This window comes from Eucyclogobius newberryi, unplaced genomic scaffold (assembly GCF_026437365.1).
Source record: "Eucyclogobius newberryi isolate DKJ021-1_F unplaced genomic scaffold, fEucNew1.0.hap1 SCAF_3, whole genome shotgun sequence".
NCBI classification, from domain to species: domain Eukaryota; kingdom Metazoa; phylum Chordata; class Actinopteri; order Gobiiformes; family Gobiidae; genus Eucyclogobius; species Eucyclogobius newberryi.
In genome coordinates this window covers 42,506,146-42,518,639 of record NW_027315945.1, presented here as the reverse complement: position 1 = coordinate 42,518,639, position 12,494 = coordinate 42,506,146, and the positions used below count along the sequence as shown (strand labels likewise).

At 55.7% G+C, this 12,494-nt stretch overlaps 1 protein-coding gene across 1 annotated transcript in view; it reads left to right on the top strand.

The window, feature by feature from the left end:
* The first annotated feature begins 1,096 nt into the window (after positions 1-1,096).
* Positions 1,097-12,494, top strand: part of cmtm7 (CKLF-like MARVEL transmembrane domain containing 7) — a 38,628-nt gene continuing 27,230 nt past the window's right edge. Inside the window, exon 1 of the mRNA XM_072461356.1 lies at positions 1,097-1,445. Coding sequence (XP_072317457.1) covers positions 1,341-1,445 — 105 coding nt within the window. The 5' untranslated portion in view covers positions 1,097-1,340. The remainder of the gene's footprint in view (positions 1,446-12,494) is intronic.

The window sequence follows — 12,494 nt, the reverse complement described above, 5'->3', positions numbered from 1 at the left end:
CCGGGGGTTCCTGTACAGGTCTTATACTGAGTGTCATGTGGTGCCGGGGGTTCCTGTACAGGTCTCATACTGAGAGTAAAGTGGTGCCGGGGGTTCCTGTACAGGTCTCATACTGAGAGTAATGTGGTGCCGGGGGTTCCTGTAGAGGTCTTATACTGAGAGTCATGTTGTGCCGGGGGTTCCTGTACAGGTCTCATACTGAGAGTAAAGTGGTGCCGGGGGTTCCTGTACAGGTCTTATACTGAGAGTCATGTGGTGCCGGGGGTTCCTGTACAGGTCTTATACTGAGAGTAAAGTGGTGCCGGGGGTTCCTGTACAGGTCTTATACTGAGAGTAAAGTGGTGCCGGGGGTTACTAACCCTAACCGTTGTTGTGAATATGGGCCTTACAAAAATAAATTGATTTGATTTAAATTGATTTTTTATGTTCGAAAATGTTAAACAGGGATTAACCTCAGAAGATCACAATAACAGCATCAGACACATGTGAGCGACATCAGAGGGTTAACCCTAACCCTAAACCTAACCCTATCCCTACATCAGAGGGTTAACCCTAACCCTAAACCTAACCCAGAGCTTCAAACACATTTAATGTTGGATTTGACAGCATTTGTGATTATTTTTACTGGACAATATTCACAGAAATGTTGTTGTAATAGAAGAACAAACTAAGTAATTTCTACCCTGAAATTCATATTTCATGTCAGTTAATGATTGGATTAGGGTTAGGGTTAGGGTTGGGTTAGGGTTAGGGTTGTTAAGTTGCTTTCTGCTCTCATTTTGCCTCTGGCCTGGAATGTGGAACATTCTAATGACATTTTAAATGTTTAGTGATGGAAATGTTTAGCTCACCATTTTATTAGAGCTTAAATAAAGCTCATTTTTGTGTTGTATTTTTTGAATTATATTATTAGATTATTTGCTTTATTTTTTACCAATTGGAAATCAGCAGGTTAATCTTGTACATAATTAAAGTACTGTTATGGTGACGTCACTGCAGTGTTTGAAGCGCGTGAAGCTGCAGTTCACAGCCCTGACGGAGGAGGCGCTTTTCACAGTAAAGTCCGCACAAACACGACCTGATCTCATGTGTGAAACAGTCTGTGCTTTTACTGCAGAGGGTCACCCCGGATATGGCTCTGTTTACGCGGGCCGTGCTCCAGCTTGTCAGGGCGGTGCTGCTCAGAGAGTGCGTGGTCCAGCTCCTCCTCTGCTCCTCCTCTGCTCCTGCAGCTCCTCCGGCAGCTCCTCCTGCAGCTCCTCCTGCAGCTCCTCCTGCAGCTCCTCTCTGTGTCTGAGGGACTGCGCGTGTCTTTTGGCGTTTGCGTGGCTGTGGTTGAAATGTCGCACGCGGCGGGAAGCACGTCGGGCACGCGCACTCCAGACCGTCTCCTGAATCTGGGCTACGTCCGGACCATCCCGGGCCTTCTGCAGAGCGGACAACTGGTGAGGACCGGGACCAAGACTGGACCTGGACCTGGGACCAAGGACAGGGATTTAAGACTGGCACTATGGACTGGGACTATGGACTGGGACTATGGACTGGGACTATGGACTGGGACTGTGGGACTGTGGGACTATGGACTGTGGGACTATGGACTGTGGTTCTATGGACTCGGACTATGTACTGGGACTATGGACTGTGGGACTATGGACTGTGGGACTATGGACTGTGGGACTATGGACTGTGGGACTATGGACTGGGACTATGGACTGGGACTATGGACTGGGACTATGGACTGGGACTATGGACTGTGGGACTATGGACTGGGACTATGGACTGTGGCACTATGGACTGTGGCACTATGGACTGGGACTATGGACTGTGGGACTATGGACTGTGGGACTATGGACTGGGACTATGGACTGTGGGACTATGGACTGTGGGACTATGGACTGTGGGACTATGGACTGTGGGACTGGGACTGTGGCACTATGGACTGTGGGACTGAGCGGGAATAACCAGGATAAACCAGGGTTGGTTCCATCGATCAGAGGTTTAAGGACTCTATTTAGACTTGACTCTTATTCTCATAGGGTTAGGGCTGTAGGGCTAGGGCTGTAGGGTTAGGGCTGTAGGGTTAGGGCTGTAGGGTTAGAGCTGTAGGGTTAAAGCTGTAGGGTTAGGGCTGTAGGGTTAGGGCTGTAGGGTTAGTGCTGTAGGGTTAAAGCTGTAGGGCTAGGGCTGTAGGGTTAGGGCTGTAGGGTTAAAGCTGTAGGGTTAGGGCTGTAGGGTTAGGGCTGTAGGGTTAGTGCTGTAGGGTTAAAGCTGTAGGGTTAAAGCTGTAGGGTTAGGGCTGTAGGGTTAGAGCTGTAGGGTTAGTGCTGTAGGGTTAGAGCTGTACGGTTAGGGCTGTAGGGTTAGAGCTGTAGGGTTAGTGCTGTAGGGTTAGAGCTGTAGGGTTAGTGCTGTAGGGTTAGGGCTGTAGAGTTAGAGCTATAGAGTTAGAGCTGTAGGGTTAGGGCTGTAGGGTTAGTGCTGTAGGGTGAGGGCTGTAGGGTTAGTGCTGTAGGGTTAGAGCTGTAGGGTTAGTGCTGTAGGGTGAGGGCTGTAGGGTTAGTGCTGTAGAGTTAGAGCTGTAGGGTTAGTGCTGTAGGGTTAGAGCTGTAGGGTTAGTGCTGTAGAGTTAGAGCTATAGAGTTAGAGCTGTAGGGTTAGGGCTGTAGGGTTAGTGCTGTAGGGTGAGGGCTGTAGGGTTAGTGCTGTAGGGTTAGAGCTGTAGGGTTAGTGCTGTAGGGTTAGTGCTGTAGGGTTAGTGCTGTAGGGTTAGAGCTGTAGGGTTAAGGCTGTAGGGTTAGTGCTGTAGGGTTAGAGCTGTAGGGTTAGTGCTGTAGGGTGAGGGCTGTAGGGTTAGTGCTGTAGGGTTAGAGCTGTAGGGTTAGTGCTGTAGGGTGAGGGCTGTAGGGTTAGTGCTGTAGAGTTAGAGCTGTAGAGTTAGTGCTGTAGAGTTAGTGCTGTAGAGTTAGAGCTGTAGGGTTAGTGCTGTAGGGTTAGTGCTGTAGGGTTAGTGCTGTAGGGTTAGTGCTGTAGAGTTAAGGCTGTAGAGTTAAGGCTGTAGGGTTAGTGCTGTAGGGTTAGTGCTGTAGAGTTAAGGCTGTAGGGTTAGTGCTGTAGGGTTAGTGCTGTAGGGTTAGAGTTGGGTTAGGGTTAGGGTTAGGGTCTGCTCCTCCTCTGCTCCTCCTCCTCTGCTCCTCCTCCTTTGCTCCTCCTCCTCTGCTCCTCTTCTGCTTCTCCTCTGCTCTTCCTCTGCTCCTCCTCCTCTGCTCCTCCTCTGCTTCTCCTCCGCTGCTCCTCCTCTGCTCCTCTTCTGCTTCTCCTCTGCTCCCCCTCCTCTTCTCCTCCTCTGCTCCCCCTCCTCTGCTCCTCCTCTTCTGCTTCTCCTCTGCTCCTCCTCCTTTGCTTCTCCTCTGATTCTCCTCTGCTCCTCCTCCTCTGCTCCTCCTCTGCTCCCCCTCCTCTGCTCCTCCTCTTCTGCTTCTCCTCTGCTCCTCCTCCTTTGCTTCTCCGCTGCTCCTCCTCTTCTGCTTCTCCCCTGCTCCTCCTCCTCTGCTCCCCCTCCTCTGCTCCTCCTCTTCTGCTTCTCCTCTGCTCCTCGTCCTTTGCTTCTCCTCTGCTTCTCCTCCTCTGCTCCTCCTCAGATCCTCCTCCTCTGCTTCTCCTCTGCTCGTCCTCTGCTCCTCCTCCTCTGCTCCTCCTCCTTTGTTCTTCCTCCTCTGCTCCTCTTCTGCTTCTCCTCTGCTCGTCCTCTGCTCGTCCTCTGCTCCTCCTCTGCTTCTCCTCCGCTGCACCTCCTCTTCTGCTTCTCCTCTGTTCCCCCTCCTCTGCTCCTCCTCTTCTGCTTCTCCTCTGCTTCTCCTCCTTTGCCTCTCCTCTGCTCCTCCCTTGCTCCTCCTCCTTTGCTCCTCTTCTGCTCCTCCTCTGCTCCTCCTCCTCTGCTACTCCTCCTTTGCTCCTCTTCTGCTTCTCCTCTGCTCCTCCTCCTCTGCTCCTCCTCCTCTGCTCCTCCTCTTCTGCTTTTCCTCTGCTCCTCCTCCTTTGCTTCTCCTCTGCTCCTCCTCTGCTTCTCCGCTGCACCTCCTCCTCTGCTCCTCTTCTGCTTCTCCTCTGCTCCTCCTCCTCTGTTCCTCCTCTTCTGCTTTTCCTCTGCTCCTCCTCCTTTGCTTCTCCTCTGCTCCTCCCTTGCTCCTCCTCCTTTGCTCCTCTTCTGCTTCTCCTCTGCTCCTCCTCCTTTGCTTCTCCTCTGCTCCTCCTCCTCTGCTACTCCTCCTTTGCTCCTCTTCTGCTTCTCCTCTGCTCCTCCTCCTTTGCTTCTCCTCTGCTTCTCCTCCTATGCTCCTCCTCAGCTCCTCCTCCTCTGCTCCTCTTCTGCTTCATCTCTGCTCGTCCTCTGCTCTTCCTCCTCTGCTCCTCCTCCTTTGTTCTTCCTCCTCTGCTCCTCTTCTGCTTCTCCTCTGCTCCTCCTCTGCTTCTCCTCCGCTGCACCTCCTCCTCTGCTCCTCTTCTGCTTCTCCTCTGCTCCCCCTCTGCTCCTCCTCTTCTGCTTCTCCTCTGCTCCTCCTCCTTTGCCTCTCCTCTGCTCCTCCCTTGCTCCTCCTCCTTTGCCCCTCTTCTGCTTCTCGTCTGCTCCTCCTCCTTTGCTTCTCCTCTGCTCCTCCTCCTCTGCTACTCCTTCTTTGCTCCTCTTCTGCTTCTCCTCTGCTCCTCCTCCTTTGCTTCTCCTCTGCTTATCCTCCTCTGCTCCTCCTCAGCTCCTCCTCCTCTGCTCCTCTTCTGCTTCTCCTCTGCTCGTCCTCTGCTCCTCCTCCTCTGCTCCTCCTCCTTTGTTCTTCCTCCTCTGCTCCTCTTCTGCTTCTCCTCTGCTCGTCCTCTGCTCGTCCTCTGCTTCTCCTCCGCTGCACCTCCTCCTCTGCTCCTCTTCTGCTTCTCCTCTGCTCCCCCTCCTCTGCTCCTACTCTTCTGCTTCTCCTCTGCTCCTCCTCCTTTACCTCTCCTCTGCTCTTCCTCTGCTCCTCCTCCTTTGCTCCTCTTCTGCTTCTCCTCTGCTCCTCCTCCTTTGCTTCTCCTCTACTCCTCCTCTGCACCTCCTCCTCTGCCACTCCTCCTTTGCTCCTCTTCTGCTTCTCCTCTGCTCCTCCTCCTTTGCTTCTCCTCTGCTTCTCCTCCTCTTCTCCTCCTCAGCTCCTCCTCCTCTGCTCCTCTTCTGCTTCTCCTCTGCTCGTCCTCTGCTCCTCCTCCTCTGCTTCTCCTCCTTTGTTCTTCCTCCTCTGCTCCTCTTCTGCTTCTCCTCTGCTCGTCCTCTGCTCCTCCTCTGCTTCTCCTCCGCTGCACCTCCTCCTCTGCTCCTCTTCTGCTTCTCTGCTCCCCCTCCTCTGCTCCTACTCTTCTGCTTCTCCTCTGCTCCTCCTCCTTTACCTCTCCTCTGCTCCTCCTCCTTTGCTCCTCTTCTGCTTCTCCTCTGCTCCTCCTCCTTTGCTTCTCCTCTGCTCCTCCTCTGCTCCTGCTCCCCTGCTACTCCTCCTTATCTCCTCTTTTGCGTCTCCTCTGCTCCTCCTCCTTTGCTTCTCCTCTGCTTCTCCTCCTCTTCTCTCCTCAGCTCCTCCTCCTCTGCTCCTTTTCTGCTTCTCCTCTGCTCGTCCTCCTCTGCTCCACCTCCTTTTTTCTTCCTCCTCTGCTCTTCTGCTTCTCCTCTGCTGCACCTCCTCCTCTGCTCCTCTTCTGCTTCTCCTCTGCTGCACCTCCTCCTCTGCTCCTCTTCTGCTTCTCCTCTGCTGCACCTCCTCCTCTGCTCCTCTTCTGCTTCTCCTCTGCTCCTCATCCTTTGCCTCTCCTCTGCTCCTCCCTTGCTCCTCCTCCTTTGCTCCTCTTCTGTTTCTCCTCCGCTCCTCCTCCTTTGCTTCTCCTCTGCTCCTCCTCCTCTGCTCCTCCTCCTTTGCTCCTCTTCTGCTTCTCCTCTGCTCCTCCTCCTTTGCTTCTCCTCTGCTTCCCCTCCTCTGCTCCTCCTCAGCTCCTCCTCTGCTCCTCTTCTGCTTCTCCTCTGCTCGTCCTCTGCTCCTCCTCCTCTGCTCCTCCTCCTTTGTTCTTCCTCCTCTGCTCCTCTTCTGCTTCTCCTTTGCTCGTCCTCTGCTCCTCCTCTGCTTCTCCTCCGCTGCACCTCCTCCTCTGCTCCTCTTCTGCTTCTCTGCTCCCCCTCCTCTGCTCCTACTCTTCTGCTTCTCCTCTGCTCCTCCTCCTTTACCTCTCCTCTGCTCCTCCTCCTTTGCTCCTCTTCTGCTTCTCCTCTGCTCCTCCTCCTTTGCTTCTCCTCTCCTCCTCCTCTGCTCCTGCTCCTCTGCTACTCCTCCTTTGCTCCTCTTTTGCGTCTCCTCTGCTCCTCCTCCTTTGCTTCTCCTCTGCTTCTCCTCCTCTTCTCTCCTCAGCTCCTCCTCCTCTGCTCCTCTTCTGCTTCTCCTCTGCTCGTCCTCCTCTGCTCCACCTCCTTTTTTCTTCCTCCTCTGCTCTTCTGCTTCTCCTCTGCTGCACCTCCTCCTCTGCTCCTCTTCTGCTTCTCCTCTGCTGCACCTCCTCCTCTGCTCCTCTTCTGCTTCTCCTCTGCTCCTCATCCTTTGCCTCTCCTCTGCTCCTCCCTTGCTCCTCCTCCTTTGCTCCTCTTCTGTTTCTCCTCCGCTCCTCCTCCTTTGCTTCTCCTCTGCTCCTCCTCCTCTGCTCCTCCTCCTTTGCTCCTCTTCTGCTTCTCCTCTGCTCCTCCTCCTTTGCTTCTCCTCTGCTTCCCCTCCTCTGCTCCTCCTCAGCTCCTCCTCTGCTCCTCTTCTGCTTCTCCTCTGCTCGTCCTCTGCTCCTCCTCCTCTGCTCCTCCTCCTTTGTTCTTCCTCCTCTGCTCCTCTTCTGCTTCTCCTTTGCTCGTCCTCTGCTCCTCCTCTGCTTCTCCTCCGCTGCACCTCCTCCTCGGGTCCTCTTCTGCTTCTCCTCTGCTCCCCCTCCTCTGCTCCTCCTCTTCTGCTTCTCCTCTGCTCCTCCTCCTTTGCCTCTCCTCTGCTCCTCCCTTGCTCCTCCTCCTTTGCTCCTCTTCTGCTCCTCCTCTGCTCCTCCTCCTATGCTTCTCCTCTGCTCCTCCTCCTCTGCTACTCCTCCTTTGCTCCTCTTCTGCTTCTCCTCTGCTCCTCCTTCTTTGCTTCTCCTCTTTTTCTCCTCCTCTGCTCCTCCTCAGCTCCTCCTCCTCTGCTCCTCTTCTGCTTCTCCTCTGCTCGTCCTCTTCTCCTCCTCCTCTGCTCCTCCTTTGTTCTTCCTCCTCTGCTCCTCTTCTTCTTCTCCTCTGCTCGTCCTCTGCTCCTCCTCTGCTTCTCCTCCGCTGCACCTCCTCCTCTGCTCCTTTTCTGCTTCTCCTCTGCTCCCCCTCCTCTACTCCTCCTCTTCTGCTTCTCCTCTGCTCCTCCTCCTTTGCCTCTCCTCTGCTCCTCCCTTGCTACTCCTCCTTTGCTCTTCTTCTGCTTCTCCTCTGCTCCTCCTTCTTTGCTTCTCCTCTGCTTCTCCTCCTCTGTTCCTCCTCAGCTCCTCCTCCTCTGCTCCTCTTCTGCTTCTCCTCTGCTCCTCCCTTGCTCCCCCTCCTCCGCTCCTCCTCTTCTGCTTCTCCTCTTCTCCTCCTCCTTTGCTTCTCCTCTGCTTCTCCTCTGCTCCTCCTCCTCTGCTCCTCCTCTGCTCCCCCTCCTCTGCTCCTCCTCTTCTGCTTCTCCTCTGCTCCTCCTCCTTTGCTTCCCCGCCGCTGCTCCTCCTCTTCTGCTTCTCCTCTGCTCCTCCTCCTTTGCTTCTCCTCTGCTCCTCCTCTGCTCCTCCTCCTTTGCTCCCCCTCCTCTGCTCCTCCTCTTCTGCTTCTCCTCTGCTCCTCCTCCTTTGCTTCTCCTCCTCTGCTCCTCCTCAGCTCCTCCTCCTCTGCTTCTCCTCTGCTCGTCCTCTGCTCTTCCTCCTCTGCTCCTCCTCCTTTGTTCTTCCTCCTCTGCTCCTCTTCTGCTTCTCCTCTGCTCCCCCTCCTCTGCTCCTCCTCTTCTGCTTCTCCTCTGCTGCTCCTCCTTTGCCTCTCCTCTGCTCCTCCCTTGCTCCTCCTCCTTTGCTCCTCTTCTGCTTCTCCTCTGCTCCCCCTCCTCTACTCCTCCTCTTCTGCTCCTCCTCTGCTCCTCCTCCTCTGCTACTCCTCCTTTGCTCCTCTTCTGCTTCTCCTCTGCTCCTCCTCCTCTGCTTCTCCTCTGCTTCTCCTCCTCTGCTCCTCCTCAGCTCCTCCTCCTCTGCTCCTCTTCTGCTTCTCCTCTTTGTCCTCTGGTCCTCCTCCTCTGCTCCTCCTCCTTTGTTCTTCCTCCTCTGCTCCTCTTCTGCTTCTCCTCTGCTCCTCCTCTGCTTCTCCTCCGCTGCACCTCCTCCTTTGCTCCTCTTCTGCTTCTCCTCTGCTCCTCCTCCTTTGCTTCTCCTCTGCTCCTCCTCCTCTGCTACCCCTCCTTTGCTCCTCTTCTGTTTCTCCTCTGCTCCTCCTCCTTTGCTTCTCCTCTGCTTCTCCTCCTCTGCTCCTCCTCTGCTCCTCCTCAGCTCCTCCTCCTCTGCTCCTCTTCTGCTTCTCCTCTGCTCGTCCTCTGCTCCTCCTCTGCTTTTCTCCGCTGCACCTCCTCCTCTGCTCCTCTTCTGCTTCTCTGCTCCCCCTCCTCTGCTCCTACTCTTCTGCTTCTCCGCTGCTCCTCCTCCTTTGCCTCTCCTCTGCTCCTCCTCTGCTCCTCCTCCTTTGCTCCTCTTCTGCTTCTTCTCTGCTACTCCTCCTTTGCTTCTCCTCTGCTCCTCCTCCTCTGCTCCTCCTCCTTTGCTCCTCTTCTGCTCCTCCTCCTTTGCTTCTCCTCTGCTTCTCCTCCTCTGCTCCTCCTCAGCTCCCCCTCCTCTGCTCCTCTTCTGCTTCTCCTCTACTCGTCCTCTGCTCCTCCTCCTCTGCTCCTCCTTTGTTCTTCCTCCTCTGCTCCTCTTCTGCTTCTCCTCTGCTCGTCCTCTGCTCCTCCTCTGCTTCTCCTCTGCTGCACCTCCTCCTCTGCTCCTCTTCTTCTTCTCCTCCTTTGCCTCTCCTCTGCTCCTCCCTTGCTCCTCCTCCTTTGCTCCTCTTCTGCTTCTCCTCTGCTCCTCCTCCTTTGCTCCGCTTCTGCTTCTCCTCTGCTCCTCCTCTTCTGCTTCTCCTCTGCTCCTCCTTCTTTGCTTCTCCTCTGCTTCTCCTCCTCTGCTCCTCCTCAGCTCCCCCTCCTCTGCTCCTCTTCTGCTTCTCCTCTACTCGTCCTCTGCTCCTCCTCCTCTGCTCCTCCTTTGTTCTTCCTCCTCTGCTCCTCTTCTGCTTCTCCTCTGCTCGTCCTCTGCTCCTCCTCTGCTTTTCTCCGCTGCACCTCCTCCTCTGCTCCTCTTCTGCTTCTCTGCTCCCCCTCCTCTGCTCCTACTCTTCTGCTTCTCCGCTGCTCCTCCTCCTTTGCCTCTCCTCTGCTCCTCCTCTGCTCCTCCTCCTTTGCTCCTCTTCTGCTTCTTCTCTGCTACTCCTCCTTTGCTTCTCCTCTGCTCCTCCTCCTCTGCTCCTCCTCCTTTGCTCCTCTTCTGCTCCTCCTCCTTTGCTTCTCCTCTGCTTCTCCTCCTCTGCTCCTCCTCAGCTCCCCCTCCTCTGCTCCTCTTCTGCTTCTCCTCTACTCGTCCTCTGCTCCTCCTCCTCTGCTCCTCCTTTGTTCTTCCTCCTCTGCTCCTCTTCTGCTTCTCCTCTGCTCGTCCTCTGCTCCTCCTCTGCTTCTCCTCTGCTGCACCTCCTCCTCTGCTCCTCTTCTTCTTCTCCTCCTTTGCCTCTCCTCTGCTCCTCCCTTGCTCCTCCTCCTTTGCTCCTCTTCTGCTTCTCCTCTGTTCCTCCTCCTTTGCTCCGCTTCTGCTTCTCCTCTGCTCCTCCTCTTCTGCTTCTCCTCTGCTCCTCCTTCTTTGCTTCTCCTCTGCTTCTCCTCCTCTGCTCCTCCTTAGCTCCTCCTCCTCTGCTCCTCTTCTGCTTCTCCTCTGCTCGTCCTCTGCTCCTCCTCCTCTGCTCCTCCTTTGTTCTTCCTCCTCTGCTCCTCTTCTTCTCCTCTGCTCGTCCTCTGCTCCTCCTCTGCTTCTCCTCTGCTGCACCTCCTCCTCTGCTCCTCTTCTGCTTTTCTTCTGCTCCCCCTCCTCTACTCCTCCTCTTCTGCTTCTCCTCTGCTCCTCCTCCTTTGCCTCTCCTCTGCTCCTCCCTTGCTCCTCCTCCTTTGCTCCTCTTCTGCTTCTCCTCTGCTCCTCCTCCTTTGCTTCTCCTCTGCTCCTCCTCCTTTGCTTCTCCTCTGCTCCTCCTCCTTTGCTTCTCCTCTGCTTCTCCTCCTCTGCTCCTCCTCAGCTCCTCCTCCTCTGCTCCTCTTCTGCTTCTCCTCTGCTCGTCCTCTGCTCCTCCTCCTTTGTCCTTCCTCCTCTGCTCCTCTTCTGCTCGTCCTCTGCTCCTCCTCTGCTTCTCCTCCGCTGCACCTCCTCTTCTGCTCCTCCTCTGCTTCTCCGCTGCTCCCCCTCCTCTGCTCCTCCTCTTCTGCTTCTCCTCTGCTCCTCCTCCTTCTCTTCTCCTCTGCTCCTCCTCCTCTGCTACTCCTCCTTTGCTCCTCTTCTGCTTTTCCTCTGCTCCTCCTTCTTTGCTTCTCCTCTGCTTCTCCTCTGCTCCTCCTCAGCTCCTCCTCCTCTGCTCCTCCTCTTCTGCTTCTCCTCTGCTCCTCCTCCTTTGCTTCTCCTCTGCTCCTCCTCTGCTCCTCCTCCTCTGCTACTCCTCCTTTGCTCCTCTTCTGCTTCTCCTCTGCTCCTCCTCCTCTGCTTCTCCTTTGCTTCTCCTCCTCTACTTCTCCTCCGCTGCACCTCCTCCTCTGCTCCTCTTCTGCTTCTCCTCTGCTCCTCCTCCTCTGCTCCTCCTCTTCTGCTTTTCCTCTGCTCCTCCTCCTTTGCTTCTTCTCTGCTCCTCCCTTGCTCCTCCTCCTTTGCTCATCTTCTGCTTCTCCTCTGCTCCTCTTCCTTTGCTTCTCCTCGGCTCCTCCTCCTCTGCTACTCCTCCTTTGCTCCTCTTCTGTTTCTCCTCTGCTCCTCCTCCTTTGCTTCTCCTCTGCTTCTCCTCCTCTGCTCCTCCTCAGCTCCTCCTCCTCTGCTCCTCTTCTGCTTCTCCTCTGCTCGTCCTCTGCTCCTCCTCTGCTTTTCTCCGCTGCACCTCCTCCTCTGCTCCTCTTCTGCTTCTCCTCTGCTCCCCCTCCTCTGCTCCTACTCTTCTGCTTCTCCGCTGCTCCTCCTCCTTTGCCTCTCCTCTGCTCCTCCTCTGCTCCTCCTCCTTTGCTCCTCTTCTGCTTCTTCTCTGCTCCTCCTCCTCTGCTCCTCCTCCTTTGCTCCTCTTCTGCTCCTCCTCCTTTGCTTCTCCTCTGCTTCTCCTCCTCTGCTCCTCCTCAGCTCCTCCTCCTCTGCTCCTCCTCTGCTCCTCCTCAGCTCCTACTCCTCTGCTCCTCTTCTGCTTCTCCTCTGCTCGTCCTCTGCTCCTCCTCTGCTTTTCTCCGCTGCACCTCCTCCTCTGCTCCTCTTCTGCTTCTCCTCTGCTCCCCCTCCTCTGCTCCTCCTCTTCTGCTTCTCCTCTGCTCCTCCTCCTTTGCTTCTCCTCTGCTCCTCCTCCTTTGCTTCTCCTTTGCTTCTCCTCCTCTGCTCCTCCTCAGCTGCTTCTCCTCTGCTCGTTCTCTGCTCCTCCTCCTTTGTTCTTCCTCCTCTGCTCCTCTTCTGCTTCTCCTCTGCTCGTCCTCTGCTCCTCCTCTGCTTCTCCTCCGCTGCACCTCCTCTTCTGCTCCTCTTCTGCTTCTCCGCTGCTCCCCCTCCTCTGCTCCTCTTCTGCTTCTCCTCTGCTCCTCCTCCTTTGCCTCTCCTCTGCTCCTCCCTTGCTCCTCCTCCTTTGCTCCTCTTCTGCTTCTTCTCTGCTCCTCCTCCTTTGCTTCTCCTCTGCTCCTCCTCCTCTGCTCCTCCTCCTTTGCTCCTCTTCTGCTCCTCTTCTGCTCCTCCTCCTTTGCTTCTCCTCTGCTTCTCCTCCTCTGCTCCTCCTCAGCTCCTCCTCCTCTGCTCCTCTTCTGCTTCTCCTCTGCTCGTCCTCTGCTCCTCCTCCTCTGCTCCTCCTTTGTTCTTCCTCCTCTGCTCCTCTTCTGCTTCTCCTTTGCTCGTCCTCTGCTCGTCCTCTGCTTCTCCTCTGCTGCACCTCCTCCTCTGCTCCTCTTCTGCTTCTCCTCTTCTGCTTCTCCTCTGCTCCCCCTCCTCTACTCCTCCTCTTCTGCTTCTCCTCTGCTCCTCATCTTTTGCCTCTCCTCTGCTCCTCCCTTGCTCCTCCTCCTTTGCTCCTCTTCTGCTTCTCCTCTGCTCCTCCTCCTTTTCCTCTCCTCTGCTCCTCCCTTGCTCCTCCTCCTTTGCTCCTCTTCTGCTTCTCCTCTGCTCCTCCTCCTTTG